We start from the raw sequence: 22,248 nt of genomic DNA, 5'->3' as shown, positions 1-22,248 counted from the left end.
ATGTGACTCCAGATCCACAGCAATGTGGTTGACTCTGAAATACCCTCAGGCTGGGCAATAAATGCTGGCCCAGCCAGCGACACCCGTATCCCATGAACGAATAGAAAAAAAGCACCGGAAAAGATAAACTCAGTTGTGAGGACGGAGTTTTATTCTGGGTGCCCGGGTGGTGTTTTATCATAGAATGTACAGTGCAGAAGGAGGCCATTCGGCCCATCGAGTCTGCACCGGCTCTTGGAAAGAGCACCCTACCCAAGGTCAACACCTCCACCCTATCCCCATAACCCAGTAACCCCATCCAACACTAAGGGCAATTTTGGACACTAAGGGCAATTTATCATGGCCAATCCACCTAACCTGCACATCTTTGGACTGTGGGAGGAAACCGGAGCACCTGGAGGAAACCCACGCACACACGGGGAGGATGTGCAGACTCCGCACAGTCAGTGACCCAAGCCGGAATCGAACCTGGGACCCTGGAGCTGTGAAGCAATTGTGCTACCCACAATGCTACCATGCTGCCTTAAGCCAGGTTTTAATAACATTGCAACAGATATATAGTGCAATCTGTATAAAAACCTATATTATCATAGATTATCATAGAATTTACAGTGCAGAAGGAGGCCATTCGGCCCATCAAGTCTGCACCAGCTCTTAGAAAGAGCACCCTACCCAAGGTCAACACCTCCACCCTATCCCCATAACCCAGTAACCCAACCCAACACTAAGGGCAATTTTGGACACTACGAGCAATTTATCATGGTCAATCCACCTAACCTGTACATCTTTGGACTGTGGGAGGAAACCGGAGCACCCGGAGGAAACCCACGCACACATAGTGAGGATGTGCAGACTCAGCACAGACAGTGACCCAAGCCGGAATCGAACCTGGGGCCCTGGAGCTGTGAAGAAATTGTGTTATCCACAATGCTACCGTGCTGCCCTTTATTCATGCTATATTCATCAGATTCAAAAGTAAAAAACAATACCGAGGCACACGCACCTTACAATTTCAATCAACTTCGATCTTTCTTCGGCTTCCTAAATTACTGCAGAAGGTTTTTCCCTCATCTGGTGACTATTCTACAACCCTTACACAATTTACTGTGTCAAAATAAAAAGTGGAAATGGTGGATTAATGTGAGAGAGCATTCGTGCAAGCCAAAAAGGCGCTACTCAAGTCAGAAGTCCTGACCCATTTTGATCCAAATTTATCCTTGCCACTGGCATGTGATGCATCACTTGACGGGGTTGGGGCAGTAGTTCCCCACATAATGCCCACAGGTGAAGAGAAGCCCAGAGCCATCACATCGAGGACCTTGATAAAGCCAAAAGCAATTTTACACAGGTAGAGAAAGATGCCCTAGGAAGTCATTTTTGTCACAAAACTTTTCTACCAATTTCTGTATGGGAGGAAATTCATTTTATTGATGAACCAGCGGTCACTAACAACGGTTTCTGGGCTTCATACTAAGATTCCATTACTGGCAGTGAGCAGAATGCGGAGTTGGGGATTGCTCTTGTCAGCACTCATACACAATCAAGTATCATCTGACAATCCTTCATGGGAATGCAAATGGACTCTCCCAACTACCCTTGCCAAACAGTTCATCGGTCAGCAGTTTGTGTGGTGAGGTGAAGAAGCACACCAGAAGGGATCTAGTACTGTCAGAGGTTATGGACAAGGTGCTTGGAGGCATGGCTTCAGGAACAAACCTGAGTGAAAGGCATATTCCACCAGAAGGCTTGAGTTATCTATACAGGTGATTGGGGTGTGATGCGAGGAGTGATGGACAAAAGTGACGCCAGAGGAACAGAAGTGGTGAGTAACCGAGCTGCCCGTGACTCTTAGGGCGCGATTTAACCCAAATACTTCTAAGTGTCGTTTTGGATGATGATGTTGGATGACGTGAATCATTGGCCGTTTGCGCAGGCAAACAGGAAGTAACATCATCGCCTGTTGTGTTAACATCTTCTAAATAAGGGGGCCATTCATCTTCTTCCTGCGCTGCATGTGGGTCTGCCTGGTGAGGCTGGCAGTACTCACTGCCTTGGCCACCTCCACCACCTCCTCCCAGGCCCGGTTCACAAAAGATTAGATTTAGATTTATTGTCACATGTACCTTTACCGAGGTACAGTGAAAGGTATTGTTCTGCATACAGTCCAGGCAGATCGTTCCATACATGAGAAACATAGTTCAGACGATAATTACACAGAGTAAATCCATAGACATAGACATCAGGTGAAGCATACGGAGTGTAGTGCTACTCAGTGGAAAAGATGCGTGGGGAGATCAGTTCAGTCCATAAGAGGCCCATTCAGGAGCCTGATAACAGCGGGGAGGAGGCTGGTTTTGGAGTATTGATATGAGCTTGGCTGGGATTATGGTGTTGAAGACAGAGCTGTAGTCAATGTATAAGAGTCTGACGTAGGAGTCCTCCTTGTCGAGATGCTCCAGGGATGAGTGTAGAGCCAGGGAGAAGGCGTCTCCTGTGATCTAGCTGTGGCAGTATGCGAATTGCAGTGGATCAAAGAGTTCTGGGAGTATGGAGTTGATGTGTCTCATGACCAACCTCTCGAGCACTTCACAATGATAGATGTCAAGACCACCGAACGGTAGTCATTGAGGCGCGTTGCTGGTTCTTCTTTGGTACTGGAATGATGGTGATCTTCTTGAACCAAGTGGGCTGGAGCCTCCGGCCCACCCTGGGGAAGAGGGTGTCCCACCTCTCCTCCACTGCATCAAGCATCCTGTTAAGTTCCGGGTCCAGGACCCGGGGGGGGGCGGGGGGGGGGGGGGTCTTCGTCCTGGGCTTTAGATTGGGTTCACAGGTTGGCGCAACATCGAGGGCCGAAGGGCCTGTACTGCACTGTAATGTTCTATGTTCTGTGCTGTCTTCTTGGCTGGAATGAGAGTGTACGGGGAGTGGAATGCTTGTAAGCAGCTCCAGCTTGATTTCCAGCACCAATTCCAGCCCCAGCGAATCAGATGCAGGCAGGAATGGGATTGCTCTAGATTTACATGGGCAAAATGCTGGCCCATTAGCATGTCCTGAATTGCTCCACAAATAGCATCCCCAACGGGAAGACTAACCACATACAACTCAGTCCCGGCATCAACACTTAGGGCACGATTTAACCCAAATACTTCTAAGTGTCGTTTTGGACGATGATGTTGGATGACATGAATCATTGGCCGTTTGCGCAGGCAAACAGGAAGTAACATCATAGCCTGTTGTGTTAACGTCTTCTAAATAAGGGTCTATGTTTTGGTTGAACCTCCGAGGCTTGCAGACTCAATCTTGAATCCACCACAAATTGAAGCTTTCAAGTCTGAAATGGATAGAAGTTTGTCAGGTAAAGACTATTAAGAGATATGGAGCTACGGCAGATAAATAGAGTTGAGGTATAGATCAATTATGATCTAGTTGAATGGTGGAACATGCTCGAGTTGCTGAAAAGCCAATACTGTTCCTGTTTTCACATAAGGAGGGCTGGGTCAAATATCCCAAATATTGACTAGTCTCCAGGTTTTACATTGAAGACGCGGGACCAGTCACCAAGTACACCAAGGTCAAAATAGGTTAACAACTTTTTTCTGCCTGTAGAGTTTCTAATGTTCTTATTTATAGGCAAATGAAACTCCTAATGCAGATGCAAAGCAGCTGCGCACCATCATTGACTATGTAAACTTGAAGTAATACGACCAGATGTGCCAAGACAACTGGACTATAACTCTGAGAGAATAGATTTAGATTTGTAAAGAGCATGTTTAAGGCAAACTGAGGAATGTCTTGAAACAGGGATTAAACTGTTGCCAGAAATTGTGCTTTGAGTTCAGACCAACTAAATGATGGTTAATATTCTGAAAGGATGAAATAAAATAAACAAAATGACTTGTTTATTCACATCAATGTTTTGAAAATAATAATATCGCAGTTTAATAAATCTCTTGCCTTCTTTTGTGTTGTGTTTGTGGAATTGAGCTATAGCTTTGGTACACTATAGTAAGGGTTTATTCCCTTATTTTCCCTTTCTTTTATTTTGCCATTATTATTTTTGATCCATGGGTGATTAATGAACATGTATCTTTAAGTAAAGCTGTAGAGAGAATGAGGAATTCCGAAGTTACGGGAGAGAACACTCTCTGCTAGTCTCTGTTTGTTTCAATAGGAGCTTCAGGCTTTTTGGCACGAGAGAGAGAGATGCGGTGGGACTTGGTTTGATTGATTGACTGGTGGTCAATGAGTTGGCTCAAAAGGCTGTACTCTGCTCGGTAGCAGGTGCTGATTGGATCCTGTCCCAGTGGAATGATTTCCAGAATCCCCAGGAGCTCAGTTTGATTCGTGGAAGCACAGGAACAAGGTCTCTCTCCCCTCTGTGTTTTCGCCAAAAAGGCTGTGAGTGCTGTATTTCTGGAACTGTAGAGAAGCTGAATGAATGAATCTACAGGACAAGGCTACAAAAAAGGATAAGAATCTTCTCTTTCTCTCCATAAAAGCTGTGAGTGCTGTATTTCTGAAACTAAAGAGGCCTGAATGAATCTACAGTAAAGCCTCGACTGAAAGTGAAGTTTGAAGAGGAGTAAGGTGCTAAAAACCACCATCTGAAACAAAAACTCTTCTTTCCTTTTACTTATGATTTCTTATCCCTTTCTTCCCCTCTGTGTTTGTCTGTCTTACATGTGTGAGTGCAGAGGGTGGGGGCCAAGTTAAAGCAGGGAATTAGGAATTAGATAATAGTTAACCAGTTGTATCTGCTGCATATTTCATTACAGTTCTTGTTATTAATAAAATGTAATTGTGTTTACATTTACAAACCCGGTGACTATAATTATTGGGCAGCTAAGGGCCAAAGACATTCTTCAAAGAATTATTGGTTAATTTAATTGTGTTGCGACTCCGGGTCAAGTGGGGCTGGAATTGACCAGGCACTAGCCCAGTCTTGTGAGAAATCTTGTGATACAGGCATGTGAGAAATCCCTAATCTAAACCAAGGCAATGTGAATCCTTTTTGATGCTTCATTATTAAATCATAGCAGCTGTACATCTGTCCAAGATCCCTTAATTAATGTAACATGTTGCTGAACTTATATTTGTATGATATTTTGATGGCGAACATCTGTGAAGCAAGCATGTCCAATTTGGAAATAGTCCAGAATTCTTATATCTCCCAGGTCTCAGCTAAGAAATGTTCCTGTAAAATTAAATATGCTTTGGAGAGAGTCTTTTTTAATTGGTGGCCTACAGCTGTGAAGGGGGAAAATATCCAATGTTTTTAAGGGGTTTAAGCATTAACAGTGAAATGTTCCTTTCATCGTACTGCTGCCTTTCTTCTTCTTCTCCTTTTAATGATTGCTGTAAGTGTTTTGCTATTTTCTTATTCAGCTGTTCAAAAAATGTTCTGTGCCACTTATTTAGGTCACCTGGGTTGTTATGATAGACCCATGCTGAGAATTCTGGGAATATCATGCCTGCCAAAACTCCCATTTCCTCTGTAAAGGCCACACTTCTGACATTTCCTTCATTATTTTAAACACGATTGGCTAGAAATTAATTTTTGGCATGTTATTTTACAAATCAAAAATAGGAGGAAGCCTCAATATCCACTATAACAGTGTGCATGGACGCTTTTTGCAAAGCAGAAGCCCACCAAGTTGGTAGAGGCTGAAGTATAGGCACCCAGTCAGCATAGCTGAAGCAGACATTAGGCCCTTTGCATATGCAGACCAGGGACCTAATGACCGTTTCAGAATCCCTTGGTGAAATTGGGTTCCCTGAATGCAACTGGGACTTGACATGTGCTGTTCAGGAATGCAAAGCCTCCATGCAACCTTAACCAAAGAAGTGTAAGTCATCCAAAGAGTAGTTTTTCTAAACATGGCTGCCAACAGCTCCATTGCAGTCGTGAAGAACATTAACACCCACAGTCTAGATCTTGCTGCTTACTCACATGGACTAAAAAGGCCTGAATGAATCTACAGTAAAGTCTCGACTGAAAGTGAAGTTTGAAGAGGAGTAAGGTGCTAAAAACCAGCATCTGAAACAAAGACTCTTCTTTCCTTTTACTTATGATTTCTTATCCCTTTCTTCCCCTCTGTGTTTGTATGTCTTGCATGTGTGTATGCAGAGGGTGGGGGCAAAGTTAAAGCAGGGAATTAAGAATTAGATAATAGTTAACCAGTTGTATTTGCTGCATATTTCATTACAGTTCTTCTTTTAATAAAATGTATCTGAGGAGTTGTGAATGACACATATTGCAGATGTGGTTACCATGGATTGCAGTGGCATCCAGGAGCTCCCAGATGCTTCAGCCATGACACGCTACCTGGCCTGGCATCTTCATCATGTGATGAATGTCAGAAATTGTTACGCATTACATTTTACATTGTGTTGTATAACGCTGTTAAAAATCCTGGATTCAAATATATATAGGCAGGATATCTGCTAAAGCTGTCATTAAGGGGCTGTAAAGTTGTGATAATCATGATTTTAACCATTTACTTATTTGCATTTAGATGGCTAATGGAATTTTTTTTATGTTTACGAGGTTCCCTGAGGGATTGTTTAGTCGTAGCTAAGCAGATCATGGGGCACCTTACTGGGAGGAGCATGGATAATGCCGTACGCTTGAGATAAAGATGAGGTAATTAAGGGGAGAAGCCAGGTGTGTCTGTGGTTTTGCAGTTTGCCATAGGATTTTGGTGTGACAAGACAGAAGAATTTTCAGGTTGTTCCTGAAAGGGTCTCTCTCCAAAGGCCTGCACAGAGACGCAAGTAACCCTGACTGTTAACTTTATTTATAAGTGCCATTTGGACTGTAATGGGTTGCTTAATTAGAATATATAGTGGCAGGTGTAGATAGGGAGTTAAAGTTTTTTTTCTCTTTTTATTTAAGAACTTTTAACTGGTAATTTCCTCCATGTTTAGATCCAACACATGTAAGAGCAAAGACTAACCTCCATTACTTTAAGAAATCGCTGGAAGAAGAGGTGAAAAGTGATCAAACAAGGGATGAAGAATTCTATCAATCTCAGTCAAAGAAGGAGGTCTACATGCAGCCAGAAAATTATCTGACTGAACGGGATTCATACGAAGCTCTGTGCAGAGGAGAAGGAATTAAAATGGTAAAAGCACAAAAGGAAGAAGTCAAAAGAGTAAGACTGCACAGAGTGGAAATGCTTAAAATGGTGTTGAAAGATTCACTAGTGGTTGACTTGACTCGGGTTATGAAAGAGATGGGATATGAGTTTTCTCAGTCCCTTTTCCATAGGAGCTCTCTGCAGACTGACCTAATTTCTTTGCCTGGGAGAGATGCTCAGTCACTTCTGATCCTGACAAATGGTAAAAAGTCAGATCAAGGGAACGATAGGTCTAATAGTCTGATGCCAGTGAGAAGGAAGACACACTTCATCATCATCTAGTTAAAATCTCTGAACCAGGCCAAGTCTTACTAATTTGTGAGAATGTCTTGATGTAGTTGCTAGGTTAGAGGATGAGGCTATCCCAACGACTCCATCTACTTCAAATTTCAAAAACACTTTGAAAAGGTGCCTTGAAATCGACTTCTCTACACAGTGGAATCTTTTAGGTTTGGTGGGAAGTTGCGACAATGGATTAAGAATTGATGTCTGTGGATCTGTTTGGAAGCGAGTTACCAATGATGTTCCACCAGGATTGGTGCTAACATCTTGAATTTGTACTAACTTGACAATGACCGAGATATATTTGGAGTAATATTGTTCATGAACGCTACAAATAAATGTGCAACTCTCAGGACTGTGGAGAGAATAGATTTAGAGGTACTGGAGGACAGGTCAAGCTCTGCCAAATGGTGCTTATCCTTGATAAATGCCGTGTTACATATTTGGGAATGACCAAGACCAAGCATGCTTACATTGTGCATAGAATCAGTTGAAATGGAAAGGGTTGTGGATTATTGCTCTTAATTCTCTGAAGGCTCGTGACTCACGCTGAGAATAGGCTATTAGGTTTTATCAAAAAGAGCTATTCAGTGTGATGCAATGTGTATTATTTGGTCCCTGCACAAGACCTTAGATAGACCAAATTTGGGAATACTGTGCCCAGTTTTGGTCCCTTGGTGGTGGTGATGTGGAGGCTATGGGAAGGATTTGGAGAGGGCCATGGCATTAAAAAGCTAGAGCTGTTCACTTTGGACATAGATACAGTCTGATGGAGATATATGAAATGAAATAAAATGAAAATCGCTTATTGTCACAAGTAGGCTTCAAATGAAGTTACAAGGACTTGCAGTTCAAATGAAGTTACAAGGACAAGATACAAGGACTAGATTGTGTTTCCTTTGACAGACTACATTGACAGAGATGAATGCAGAATAGCCAGGGCTAGCTCCACATAATGCATAAAACATATAATTTGAGAAGGGAAAGCATGTCAGAGCCACACAGGGTCTTCATTCATTAACGTTTCACTTTTCCTGCAGACTACTCGAAGACAAAGAAAACTCTTCTGCCGATATCATAATAATAACAAACATCCCCGCTTAATTATCGCCCCATTGAAAGAAGAGGACGAGTGGGACAGTCCACGCATTGTCCGTTACCATGAGATGCTGTCTGATGCAGAAATTGAAAAAATTAAAGAGATAGCCAAGCCGGTGGTGAGTGAAGAACTCATCTGATTTCATTTCAAGTGCATTACAACACTGCTTTGTCTATCTTCTTTGACTTGTACTGTGGCAGCTTATTGAGTCTTGACCTTTGTGTCTGAATTGTTAATCCAATAATAAAATGGGCTGAAGAGGCATGAGTGTTTCTGCCTGAGCCCAGGAAGACCTTTAGCAAGTTGATTGGCTGTGGTATCCCATAGTTCTAGTCTGCATATTTCACTGCGGCTTTAGGGCCCACATGGATTTTTCTGTGCATGCTACTTTCATTACTTATGCATTCTTAATTGTGCATGGATGATCAACTGTGCAAAATATTACAACGAGTGAGTCACATTAATATTTGAGTGCTGTGAAACACATGGAGCCAGCTAATAGGAGAATTTCCCATGTACAAATCTGACTGTGTCAGAGGCCAATGTAACATATCCCAGTTCAACACAGTGAAAGAATGCTGATTTGCATAAAAAGCATTCAATTAGATCAAATAAAAAATGGCTACTTCAGCAAATTCCCTGGCTTCCCTCCAACACCAAGCATCTGTTAGATCATTGTGTGATTCTGTCATTCATTCTGCATGTCGAAGTTAGTCATTGTTGGCTCAACCAAATTGATTGTCCCTTTGTCAATACTTGGCTGGAGTGGAAGGAAGGCCTTAAAATCACTGTGTTCAGTTTATATATCTATCCTTTTAGGTATGCGGCACTTGTCTATCCACAAGCATTACTGAGGAAGCATCATCACGTTTACTGCTATTTTGAGGCAGATTTTGTTAGAACTGCAGTCCCTGATGCAATCTCGGCCATGGCATCCTCAGTAAAAAATCTAGGATGGAGGAAGCAATGGGGCAGGTGGCTGTGGTGGGAATTCAGCTACTCTGGAGAAAATCCTGTTCTCCAGACAATTCCATTTGTCCACTTCCTAAATCGTCTCACCGTTACAAAGTAAAATTGGAGGATAGAATATTTGACTGCAAATACATTTTGGATTGCATCTGTACACCTTATAACAACAACTTGCAGTTCTATAGTCAAAGCATCTCCCATGTCCTAACTCAATTTCATTCAAAGGCAACATTTGACCTTGACTGCTTGTGTGCAAAGTCACCAGGTATTATCCAATAATACCTTTAATATTCACTTCCTTTCATGTTTCACACTTACTTATTGTAACTTTTCTCAAATCACACAACATTCATAATACATGTGTTCTTCTGAAGCGCTCATTTCTCCAAATCACTGTCAACAGTGCCAAGAGAGATCTGCAGTATCTGTTCATTTTAATACTTTTTAAATACTTTTATGCCCACCTTCTCCAATTCTTTCTTTAGCCTAACTATCCTTGGTCAGATAACTCAGCATAGTCCCGGTACCTTTCTTTTCTGCATAACTTTGACTCCTCATCTAGTAATTTACCTCACTTAGTAATTCACCTCAATCTAGTAAAAGTATAGGGGCTGGTTTAGCACAGCGGGCTAAATAGCTGGCTTGTAATGCAGAACAATGCCAGCAGCGCAGGTTCAATTCCCGTATCGGCCTCCCCGAACAGGCGCCGGAATGGGGCTTTTCACAGTAACTTCATTGAAGCCTACTTGTGACAATAAGCAATTTTCATTTCATTTCAAATTGTTTTAACCACGGAGCTTGTGACTCCACTGCTGCAGTGACTATAACAGTCTAACCACAGAGAACTACAAACCACATGTTAGTTTGGCTAACCGCCAGAGAACTGAAGATGTGAAGCCGCCAATTCGGGCTTCTTGCACGTTGCAGATTTTCATCATTCCATCATTGTAGTCACAAGTGCCAGCTCTTTACCTGGTATTTCAATGGGGATGCTGACAAGAGTACCTGGAAAATGACAGCACAATTTTTGAGATAAGGCTAATGATTTAGTTTGGGATACTTTCCAAGAATTGAGGACTTTGGGTTATTTTAAGGGAGTTTCAATTACTCTCCTGTTTACAGTGTCCTGGGGGAGATGAGGGGCGTTAAAGCTTTCTGTTATGCAAATGATGAGCCCAATCTACTTATGTTTTTCAACTGTTCTGAGATCATTGGCATTTGGGAAAATTAGACCCATTTGCATGTCAATTTCTATTTCACTTTTACCACTACTATGAGGTGACCATTATGTCTGAGGGGAATGAGGTCTGATAGGCTGCGTAGTCTTCCAACTACATTTTCCTCCAAATCATTGATCCCTGCACTGATCCCTGATTCCTGCAAAACACCACTAGTTGCAGCCTTTCATTCAGAAAAACACCCTTCAACCACGACCCTCTCTTCTATGACTGAGCCAGCTCACCTCTGATCCCGTGTGAGTTCACCTTTTGTACCAGTCTGCCATGAGGGACCTTATCAAAGGCTTTACTGAACTCCATGTAGGCAACATCCACTGCCCTTCCTTCATCAATTATCATGGTCATTTCCTCAAAAACCCGATCAAGTTAGTGAGACACGACCTACCCATCACAAAATCATGCTTTGTGTCGCTAATAAGTCCAATTGTTTCCAAATGTGAATACCGTCCCTCAGAATCTTCTCCAATAATTTCCCTATCACTGATGTAAGGCTCATAAGCCTATAATTTCCTTGATTATCCCTGCTACCCTTCTTAAACAAAGGAAAAACATTAGCGCATTTCCAGTCCTCTGGGACCTTACCTGTAGCAAGTGAAGATACAAAGATTTCCTCCCTTACCTCCCTCAGTATTCTGGGGTAGATCCCATTAGGCCTTAGGGACCTATCTATCTTAATACTTTATAAGATGCCCAACACCTCCTTTTTGACATCGACATGACCCAGACTATCTACACACTTTTCCCTAGACTCATCATCCAGCAAGTCAGCACAGTGGCATAGTGGTTAGCACTGCTGCATCACAGCTCCAGGTACCCCGTGTCTGCGTGGGTTTCCTCCGGGTGCTCTGGTTTCCTCCCACTGTCCAAGGATGTGCAGCTTAAGTGGATTGTCCATGCTAAATTGTCCCTTGGCGTCCAAAAGGTGGGGTTGCTGGGTTACAGGGGCAGGGTGGAGGCATGGGCTTAAGTAGGGTGCTCTTGTCAAGGGCCGGTGCAGAATCGATGGGCCGAATGGCCTCCTTCTGCACTGTAAATTCTATGAAGTCCTTCACTTTGGTGAATATTGATGCAAGGTACTCATTTAGTACCTCGCCCATTTCCTCTGACTCCACGCATAAATACCCTCTTTTGTCTTTGAGTGAGACAACATTTTCCCTGGCTACCCTCATGCTCTTTATATACATATAAAATGCTTTGAGATTCTCCTTCATCCTGTTTGCCAAGGACTTTCAGCCCTCCTGACTCCTTCCTACTTTCTTTATATTCTTCAAGGGCTTCATCTGTTCCCAGCCTTCTAGACCTTACAAATGTTTCTATTTCTTTTTGACTAGGCTCACAATATTCCCAGTTATCCAAGGTTTCCTAAACTTGCCATACATATCCTTCATCCTCACAGGAACACAGCGGTCCTGAATTCTAATCAACTAACTTTTGAAAGACTCCCACATGTCAGATGTTGATTTCTCCTCAAACAGTTGCCCCCAATCTAAATTCCCCCTCCCATCAGACTAGTTTAAACCCTTCCGAGTGACGCTAGCAAACCTTTGTCCCTCCAGTTTAGGTGGGACCCATCCTTCTGCTACAGGTCCCACCTGCCCCGAAAGAGATCCCAATGGTCCAGATATGTGAAAACTAATGAAGGACATTAGTAACCAAAATAGCAAAACGTAAGCTGCAAATACCTGAACTCTGAAACAAGAACACAAAATACTGCTAAACATTCAGGTCAGACAATATCTGTGGAGGACAGACGAGTTTAAAAGCGGATCTATCCCTGAAATAAATGTCTCTCGATAGTCACGGAGCTCAATGAGCCAGTTGCACTTTAATGATAGTTGAACACTTTGACCTTTTTTCTGGTATATATATATGTAACGTTGATTAACTGGTGCAGTAACGTACCTGAAAATTGCCCATTCCCCAAAACACTATGAGGAAGGCTGTGTCGTGTTGGGTGTTCTGATGTACAAATGATCCAAAACGGCTGGAGATGGTGTAACTCAATTTTATTAACTACTCAACTGTAACAGCACACTGCATTACCAGCTAATCTGTGGACCCTGTCCTATCACTATCTGGGTGAGGCACTCAGCACATGGTAAATGTCTGAGAGGCAGGCTCTGAGCTCGGTGCTCTGAGCTGGCTGCTGCTGGAATGAGCGGGAACTGTAGTGTCCCCTGTTTTTATAGTGCGTGTGCTCTCACTGGTGATTGGCTGCGATGTTGTGTGTGTGTTGGTTGGTCCTACTGCATGTCCATCAGTGTGTGGGTGATTGCACCATGGTATGCTGATCTAAATATCATGACATCCCCCCTTTTCGCAAAGAATATGTGCCGACATGATAATAAATAAAGAAGTGTAGTGAGTGCATCTAATCATGTGTGTGCAATATTTACAACAATATGTACATGTGGCTATACTATATACACAGGAAGGTGCCAGGTGCAGAAACTAACTATGTTACACCAAGAACGGAACAATGTTATTAACAAACAATCACAAAATCTTAAACAGTATGGCAAAAAGTCTGAAACAGTATGTCAGAACAAGTCAGTGAGTCCAATATGAAAAGTTTCATAAATTAAGTCTCTCAGGTGGGCGACGAATTCGGGTTGACCGCCTCAAGGGTGGGTCAGGTTCCACCGGCTGAGCCACGGTCGAGTAAGGAGGATGCTGGGTGTCCGGAAGGTCAACAAAGTCCATTACAGGGACAACAGGAGGGCGTGGCACCGGTGCAGGATCACGTAGCGAGCGCGGAACCAGACGAAGGGCACGCCGATTGCGGCGGCGAATAGAGCCATCAGGCAGACGAACCAGGAACGAGCGGGGAGCTATCTATCAGAGAACCTCAGCGGTTGCCGCCCTCCGGAAGATGGATGCGGACATTATCTCCAGGCGCCAGGACAGGAAGATCAGTCGCCAGAGCATCATGTGTTGCCTTTTGCTGCTCACGCTGTTGCTGCATCCGCCGAAGTACCGGAGCATGGTCGAAGTCTGGGACGTGAATAGATGGCACAGGGGTCCTGAGGGTGCGACCCATAGGCAGCTGGGCCGGCGATAGGCCCGTGGACAGTGGGGCCGAGCGATAGGCCAGCAAGGCGAGGCAGAAGTCAGATCCTGCATCAGCGGCCTTGCAGAGGAGCCTTTTAACGATGTGGATGCCCTTTTCTGCTTTGCCATTCTTCGACTGAGGATGCAGAGGACTGGACGTCACGTGTGTGAAGTTGTATGAGCTGACGAAGGAAGACCATTCGTGACTCGCAAAGCAGGGGCCATTGTCTGACATCACGGTGAGCGGAATGCCGTGGCGAGCAAAGGTCTCCTTACAGGCCCGGATGACAGCCGATGACGTGGTGTCGTGCAGGCGTATGACCTCTGGATAGCTGGAAAAGTAGTCGTTGATGATGATGTAGTCCCTGCTGTGCGCATGGAACAGGTCCACGCCCACCTTCGACCAGGGGGACGTGACCAACTCATGGGGCTGAAGGGTCTCACTCGGTTGTGCCGGCTGAAACCACTGACAGGTGGGGCAATTGATCACAGTGTTAGCAATGTCCTCACTTATTCCCGGCGAGTACACAGCTCTCGGGCCCTCCGCCGGCACTTCTCAACGCCGAGATCGCCTTCGTGCAGTTGTTCTAAGACAAGCCGGTGCATGCTGTGTGGGATCACGATGCGGCCCAGCATCAGGAGGACACCATCAACGACTGCCAAGTCGTTCCGAACGTTGTAAATGTGTGGGCATTGTCACCCGTCCGTCATGTGGCGCATCACACGTTGCAGAAGGGGGTCGACGCAGTCTCACGTCGAATGTGGGCCAGGCGTGCATCAGCGGCCGGCAGATTAGCAGAAGTGAAGGCTACATGTGCATCGACTTGGCAAACGAACCCCTCAGGGTCGGACGGCGTGTTGACTGCCCTGAACAGAGCGTCTGCTATGATGAGGTCCTTACTCGAGGTGTAGACAAATTGAAAGTCGTACCTCTGGAGTTTGAGCAGAATGCGCTGGACGCAAAGGGTCATATCATTGAAGTCCTTTTGAATGATGCCAACCAGCGGGCGATGGTCAGTCTCCACGGTGAACTGGGGAAGGCCATACACATAGTCGTGCAACTTGTCAACGCCAGTCAACAGGCCTAGGCACTCCTTTTCAATCTGCGCATAGCGCTGCTCTGTGGGGGTCATGACCCGTGACACATAGGCGACTGGGGCCCATGATGAGGCGTCATCCCGTTGCAGGAGGACCGCTCCAATGCCGGACTGGCTGGTTTCAGTCGAGATTTTCGTCTCCCTTGTAGGATCGAAAAACGCCAGTACCGGGGCGGTGGTGAGCTTGACCCTGAGCTCCTCCCATTCACGCTGGTGGGTGGGAAGCCACTGGAATTCAGTTGTCTTCCTGACAAGGTGCCAGAGAGCTGTCGTGTGGGAAGCGAGGTTAGGGATGAACTTCCCCAGGAAGTTGACCATTCCGAGAAAGCGTAGCACCGCCTTCTTGTCTGTGGGTTTCTGCATGGCCGTGATGGCTGCCACCTTGTCGGCAACCGGCCGCACCCCCAACCGGGAGATGTGGTCCCCCAGGAACTTCAGCTTGGTTTGTCCAAAAGAGCATTTGGCTCGGTTAAGACGCAGGCCCTGGTCCCGTATCTGTTTAAAGACGCGCTGGAGGCAACTGATGTGCTCCTGCGGTGTGGTGGACCAAATAATGATGTTGTCTACATAGACGCGCACCCCTTTGATGCCCTCCATCATCTGTTCCATGATGCGATGGAACACTTCAGAGGCCGCTATGATGCCAAATGGCATCCTATTGTAGCAGTATCTGCCAAATGGAGTGTTGAAAGTGCACAGCTTCCTGCTGGACTGATCCAATTGAATCTGCCAGAAGCCCTTTGAGGCATCAAGCTTGGTGAATATTTTTGCCCGAGCCATCTCGCACGTGATCTCCTCACGTTTGGGTATGGGGTAATGTTCCATCATTATGTTGCGATTTAAGTCTTTCGGGTCTATACAGACCCAGAGCTCGCCGGAAGGCTTCTTGACGCACACCATGGAGCTGACCCATGGAGTCGGCTCCGTTACCCGGGAAAGCACTCCTTGGTCCTGAAGGTCCTGCAGCTGCTGCTTGAGGCGGTCCTTGAAGGGTGCTGGGACCCTGAAAGGTGCGTGAACTACTGGGGTGGCATCCTGTTTAAGCCGGATTTTGTACGTGTAGGGCAGTGTGCCCATGCCCTCGAAAACATCCTGGTTGTGCGTGAGGATTGAGTTGAGCTGCGCCCTAAAGTCTGCATCTGGGAAATCAGTAGTGCCTTCTGGAGAGAGAGAGTGTACATGCCGAACGAGGTGGAGAATTTTGCAAGTCTGTGCTCCTAGCAGAGAGTCCTTTGAGGAGCCCATGATTTCGAATGGGAGTATGGCTTTACGTGAGTTGTGTGTCACTTTGAGCTGGCACGACCCCGTGCAGGGATGACGTTGCCATTATAGTCAACAAGTTGACAATTGGATGGCAGGATAGGTGGTTTAACCTTCAGGGTCTGGAATGCTGACCATGCGAGGAGATTGGCGGAGGCACCAGTGTCCGGGCGGAATCTGATCTGGGATCGGTTGACCGTCAGGGTGACACACCACTCGTCATCCAGATCAATGCTGTGCACTGACAATGGCTGGTGCTTTCGGCTCGGGGACAGCTTGTTCTTGTTGATGACTGCAACGCGGAAGGGTTCCCTGTCCTCAGTGTCACTGGTCTGTGTGATGTCGGGATCGGACTCGGTGAACGTGGGTTGAATTGCCCGAACGTTTCTGCGGGGCTGGTTAAACGGGTACGAGTTGGCAGGCTGAGCTGCTTGACAGCAGGCAGCATAGTGGCCCAACCTGCCACAGCGTAGGCATTGTTGCGCTTTGGCAGGACATTGCCGTTTTAAATGGACGGAGCCACAGTTGCCGCACGTCGTGACGTCAGTGCGTTTGTTCCGCCACCGCGCATGCGCGGTGCGGTCTTGCGTAGTGCGCGCCTGCGCATCGCGTTCCTCTGCGTCAGCGTCCCCCCCCGTACAAGTGCGGGAGGCCTCGGAAAGTGCGCGAAATGGCCGGCCTCCACCAGGCCGCGGCCCGGGAGGTACTCGATCGTCTGGACCTGCTCCGCCTCGTGGGGTCCGTGCTGCGCCGTTTCGGCCGCCTGGATGTGTAAGTACCGGCTGGTGGCGTTGTCATGCAGGACGCAGGTCTCGATGGCAGTCGCCAGGGTGAGTTGCTTGACCCGAAGGAGCTGCTGGTGCAGGGTGTCCGACATGACTCCGAAAACTATCTGGTCGCGTATCATGGGGTCAGAGGTTGTTCCATAGCCACAGGACTGCGCGAGGATGCGGAGGTGTGTTAAAAACGACTGGAAAGGTCCGTCCTTACCCTGCAGGCCCTGCTGGAACAGGTACCTTTCGAAGCTTTTGTTTACTTCAACAGTGAAGTGTTCGTCGAACTTCAGGAGCACCGTCTTGTATTTGGTTTTGTCCTAGCCGTCCGCAAATGTAAGGGAGTTAAAGATGTGGATGGTGTGTTGCCCCGCTGTGGAGAAAAGAAGGGCAATCTTCCTGGTGTCTGATGCATTCTCCCTGTCTGTGGCCTCGAGGAAGAGCTGGAAGCGCTGCTTGAACAGTGTCCAATTGACCCCGAGATTGCCAGCGATTCGGAGCGGCGGCTGCGGGTTGATGTTCTCCATGGTGCAGGACGGCGGATTGCTGAAACATTGCAGGTAGGTCTCACAGGCGCTGGTTTGCGTCCACTTCTGGTATCACGTCGTGTTGGTTGTTCTAATGTACAAACGATCCAACACGGCTGGAGATGGTGTAACTCAATTTTATTAACTACTCAACTGTAACAGCACACTGCTAACTTGGGTATGTGCATTACCAGCTAATCTGTGGACCCTGTCCTATCACTATCTGGGTGAGGCACTTAGCACATGGTGAATGTCTGAGAGGCAGGCTCTGAGCTCGGTGCTCTGAGCTGGCTGCTGTTGGAATGAGCGGGAACTGTAGTGTCCCCTGTTTTTATAGTGCGTGTGCTCTCACTGGTGATTGGCTGCGATGTTGTGTGTGTGTTGGTTGGTGCGACTGCATGTCCATCTGTGTGTGTGATTGCACCATGATATGCTGATCTAAATATCATGACAGGCTGAATCATCACTCTCATCCCTTTCTCCCAAAGTTTGGCATATACCATCCATACAGCCGCTGCTTTTGACAATGGAGCCAAGTGGTCAGAATGACTTGGACCTTTATGTTCTGTACCTTCCTGGTAATGAAAACCATGACCGACAATTGTAGAAAGATCCAGTGCCAAAATCCACTATCGACTAATTGGACATGAATGGCTCTTGTCAGTACTGCTCCTTGGTGTATCTTGGGATGAAGCCATTTCTTTTGTTGACAGTTAATGTAATTGAAGGAAGTTATGGGACGCACTGACCAAATGATGGTTAAGTTGGGGATTCACCTGAAAATAGTCCAAAAGTGTTCACTTATCAGTCCATTATATCCTGTACAAAGAGCCAACTTATCTTCTGATCTTTCAATCTCACAGTTGGCCAGAGCCACAGTTAGGAACTCAGTCACTGGGATCCTAGAGACAGCGAACTATAGAATCAGTAAGAGGTAAGATGTTTGCCATAGCAACCAAAGCAAACAGGGTCTTTGATTGGCTTTGTTTGGCTTTGTAACCCTTGTTAATTTTGCTTTCTGTCAAAGCAGATGGCCAATCAAAAATAAAACCTGGAGGCTTTGCGTGTTGGCTTTGTTTGTGCTTGTCCTGTGATTTATTACGTTCTTCTTTTTAAACACAGCTGGCTCGAGCAACAGTGCGTGACCCTAAAACGGGTGTTCTAACTGTAGCCAATTACAGAGTGTCAAAAAGGTAAGGTTTGAACAGAAAGCCATGGGTTCTCTTTGGTGCCGTAGGATATTTTGTTCTTAAAGGCATCTCAGGAGAGCAAAAGAAGGAATGGCTTGCAACATTCAACCTGCATGTGAGGATGTCAAGATGGAGATCTTTAATATTAGGGCAAAAGCTTCTTGCAAATACCATCTCTTTCAGCCTGCCACTGTTTCAGTAGCATTCAGGCCAATGTTCTTTTCTTTCTAATGGTTACATATTAGGCTTCACACACTCAGTGACTGTATTCTTGTAAAGTCTGGTGCATAGATCCCACATCAGTGTATCTTTTTTTAAATATAAATTTAAAATACCCAATTCTTTTTTTCCAATTAAGGGGCAATTTAGCGTGGCCAATCCACCTACCCTCCACATCTTTGGGTTGTGGGGGTGAGACCCATGCAGACACAGGGAGAATGTGCAAACTCCACACGGGCAGCGAACCGGGGCCGGGATCGAACCCGGCACCGTGAGGCATTAGTGCTAACCACTGCTCCACCGTGCCACCCTTTTAATGTTCTTGAAGCAACGCAACATCAAATGGTCTATTCCTGTACTGTCATTCAGTTCAATAAATCTTCACCAGTGTTATTATCTCCACGTGAATCTTCTGCTTGAGCCCCATACCCTGTAACATTTCTCTTTCTTGAACCATAATTTTTAGAAACTATGTCAACAGGTTTGTGACATTGAATTCTGCCTCTCGACGCCCTCTCTTTTTTATTCTTTCATGGGATGTGGGTGTTGCTCAAAAGGCCAGTGTTTGTTCCCCATCCCTAATTGCCCTTGAGAGCATTTGAGAGTCAACCACATATCGGCCAGACCAGGTACAATTGGCAGATTTCCCTCCCTAAAGGGCATGAGTGAACTAGATGAGTTTACACAAATATCATGAATAATTTCATGGTCACCATTACTGAGGCCAGCTTTCAATTTCAGATTGTTTTTAATTAATTTAAATTCCTCCAGCTACATGTTGGGATTGAACCCATGTCCACAGATTAGCCTAGGCCTCTGGATCGCTCATCCAGTGATATCACCACTACCCCACCGACTCCCCAAGGACTGTCATTTACTGTAATGTGAACATGATTTCTTTACGGATTTACAAAATCAGAAATTTTTAACGTATTTGTCCTTCCTGGTTTGATTCAAGAAGATTTTGTATTTTAACATCGCAAACCATTTCTACCGTGCCTTAAGTTTGGGTCAGTACACAAACCTATTAGCTATCAGTTGTCATTGCATGAGTTTTGTCAGTCCCCATGTTCCCTGTGTCATGCGTGAGTGCCTTTAAGAACTGGATGTTTAAGCAATGAGTGAGAGAGAGGAAAAGAAAGAGAGAGAGAGGAAAAAGAAAGAGAAAGAGAGAGAGAGAGAGAGGAAAAAGAAAAGGAGAGAGAAGAAAGGAGAAAAGAAAGAATAGCCCGAGCAGAACAAAAAGAAAAAGAAAGGGAGATACAGATCATGGAAAAAGATAAAGGGCGAAATTCTCCCGAAATGGCGCGATGTCCGCCGACTGGCGCCCAAAACTGGCGCGGAAATTACATCTCGGGGCGGCGCATGCGCGGGAGCGTCAGCGGCCGCTGACAGTTTCCCACGCATGCACAGTGGAGGGAGTCTCTTCCGCCTCCGCCATGGTGGAGACCGTGGCGGAGGCGGAAGGGAAAGAGTGACCCACGGCACAGGCCCGCCCGCGGATCGGTGGGCCCCGATCGCGGGCCAGGCCACCGTGGGGGCACCCCCCGGGGCCAGATCGCCCCGCGCTCCCCCAGGACCCCGGAGCCCGCCCACGCCGCCTTGTCCCGCCGTTCAAAAGGTGGTTTAATCCACGCCGGCGGGACAGGCAATTTATCAGCGGGACTTCGGCCCATCCGGGCCAGAGAATCGAGCGGGGGGGCCCGCCAACCGGCGCTGCCCGATTCCCGCCCCCGCCGAATATCCGGTACCGGAGACTTCGGCAACCGGCGGGGGCGGGATTCACGGCAGCCCCCGGCGATTCTCCAACCCGGCGGGGGGGTCGGAGAATGACGCCCAAAGAGAGGGAGTTTGAACTTCAGAAAATGGCCATGAAACATGACAATCAGTTAAAATTGGCAGACGTAAAGGGAAATGTACAGTTGGATGATAGTGATGAGGATAGTGAGAAAGAGCGTCATAGTCGAAGGCTTGGTGGGAATCTATTTAAATATGTTCAAGCATTGCCAAGGTTTGACGAGAAAGAAGTGGAAGCCTTTTTCATTTAATTTGAGAAGGTAGCTAAACAAATGAAATGGCCACAGGACATGTGGGTGTTACTGATTCAAACAAAGCTGGTAGGTAAAGCTAGTGAAGTGTTTGCATCACGACCGGAGGGGGTATCTGGAACGTATGAGGAGGTGAAGAAATCCATCTTAAGTGCATATGAGCTAGTGCCTGAAGCTTACAGACAAAGGTTTAGAAATTTAAGGAAAGAATTTGGTCAAACATACATGGAGTTTGAAAGGCTCAAACAGAGTAATTTTGATAGATGGATAAGGGCTTTGAAAATAGACCAAACAAATGAAGCTCTCAGAGAAATTATGCTTTTGGAGGAGTTTAGAAATTCAATTCCTGATGTAGTGAGAACTCATGTGGAAGAACAGAGGGTTAAAACTGCAAGATTAGCAGCGGAAATGGCAGATGATTATGAATTAGTTCATAAATCAAAGATTGGTTTCCGACATCAGTTTCAGCCGGTGAGGGATAGAAACTGGGGACATAAGAAATACTCAAGTGGGAAAGGTAAAGGTGATCCGATGGGAGACAATAAAGAGAGTGTACCTCAAATTTAAAAAGAAATCCGGGAGGGTGGAAAAGAAATGAAAATTTTCAGATGTTTTCACTGTAATAAACTAGGCCATGTAAAGTCACAGTGTTGGTGGTTGAAGAAAAGCACTGGGAAGGCTGACGTAAAACAGGATAAGACAGTGGGGTTTGTTAGAGTGGTAAAGGAAAGCCCAAGGGAAGCGAAGGAGGTGCAAACGATTGTACAGCCTGTTCAAGAAGTAATTTTTAAGAAGGTGCCAGATGTATTTAAAGAATTTACTTGTGTGGGTAAAGTTTACTCATGTGTATCAGGAGGAGCAGGTAAAGACGCCACAATTTTAAGAGATACAGGGGCTAGTCAATCTTTAATGGTAAGAGATGAGGAATTATGTAGTTTGGGAAGAATGTTGCCAGAAAAGGTGGTGATATGTGGAATTCAGGGTGAGAGGAGTAGCGTTCCATTATATAAGGTAAGGTTGGAAAGTCCAGTGAAGAGTGGTGAAGTGGTAGTAGGAGTAATAGATAAACATCTTGTCCAGGAATACAGTTTATCTTGGGTAATGATATAGCTTGATCGCAGGTGGGAGTGATGCCTAATGTGGTTGATAAGCCAGTGGAAAATCAGACAACTGATGTGTTGAAGGACGAATATCCTGGGATTTTTCCGGATTGTGTAGTAACAAGGTCGCAAAGTCACAGGTTAAGACAAGAGGAGAAATCAGAGTGAAGATGAAGTTGAAGTGCAATTATCAGAAACGAATTTTGATCAGATGGTTGAAAAAGAACAAGAACAGGTGGAGGATGAGGCGGAT

General features: G+C 45.8%; 1 protein-coding gene across 7 annotated transcripts in view; it reads left to right on the top strand.

Annotated features, from left to right (window-relative positions):
* LOC140427113 (prolyl 4-hydroxylase subunit alpha-2-like) overlaps nucleotides 1–22,248 on the top strand; it is a 195,791-nt gene that overhangs the window by 131,801 nt on the left and 41,742 nt on the right. For 5 of the 7 annotated variants that reach the window (XM_072512642.1, XM_072512643.1, XM_072512637.1 and 2 more), the window contains 3 exons: nucleotides 6,931–7,127; nucleotides 8,465–8,641; nucleotides 18,561–18,631. In XM_072512642.1, coding sequence (XP_072368743.1) covers nucleotides 6,931–7,127; nucleotides 8,465–8,641; nucleotides 18,561–18,631 — 445 coding nt within the window. Of the gene's footprint in view, nucleotides 1–6,930; nucleotides 7,128–8,464; nucleotides 8,642–18,301; nucleotides 18,373–18,560; nucleotides 18,632–22,248 lie in introns of all 7 variants that reach the window. The other 2 variants (XM_072512638.1, XM_072512640.1) reach the window with 1 other exon arrangement.

The sequence above is a fragment of the Scyliorhinus torazame genome, chromosome 7, assembly GCF_047496885.1.
Source record: "Scyliorhinus torazame isolate Kashiwa2021f chromosome 7, sScyTor2.1, whole genome shotgun sequence".
NCBI classification, from domain to species: Eukaryota; Metazoa; Chordata; class Chondrichthyes; order Carcharhiniformes; family Scyliorhinidae; genus Scyliorhinus; species Scyliorhinus torazame.
Note: the sequence above shows the minus strand (reverse complement) of the source record. Positions and strands in the feature narration are given on the sequence as shown.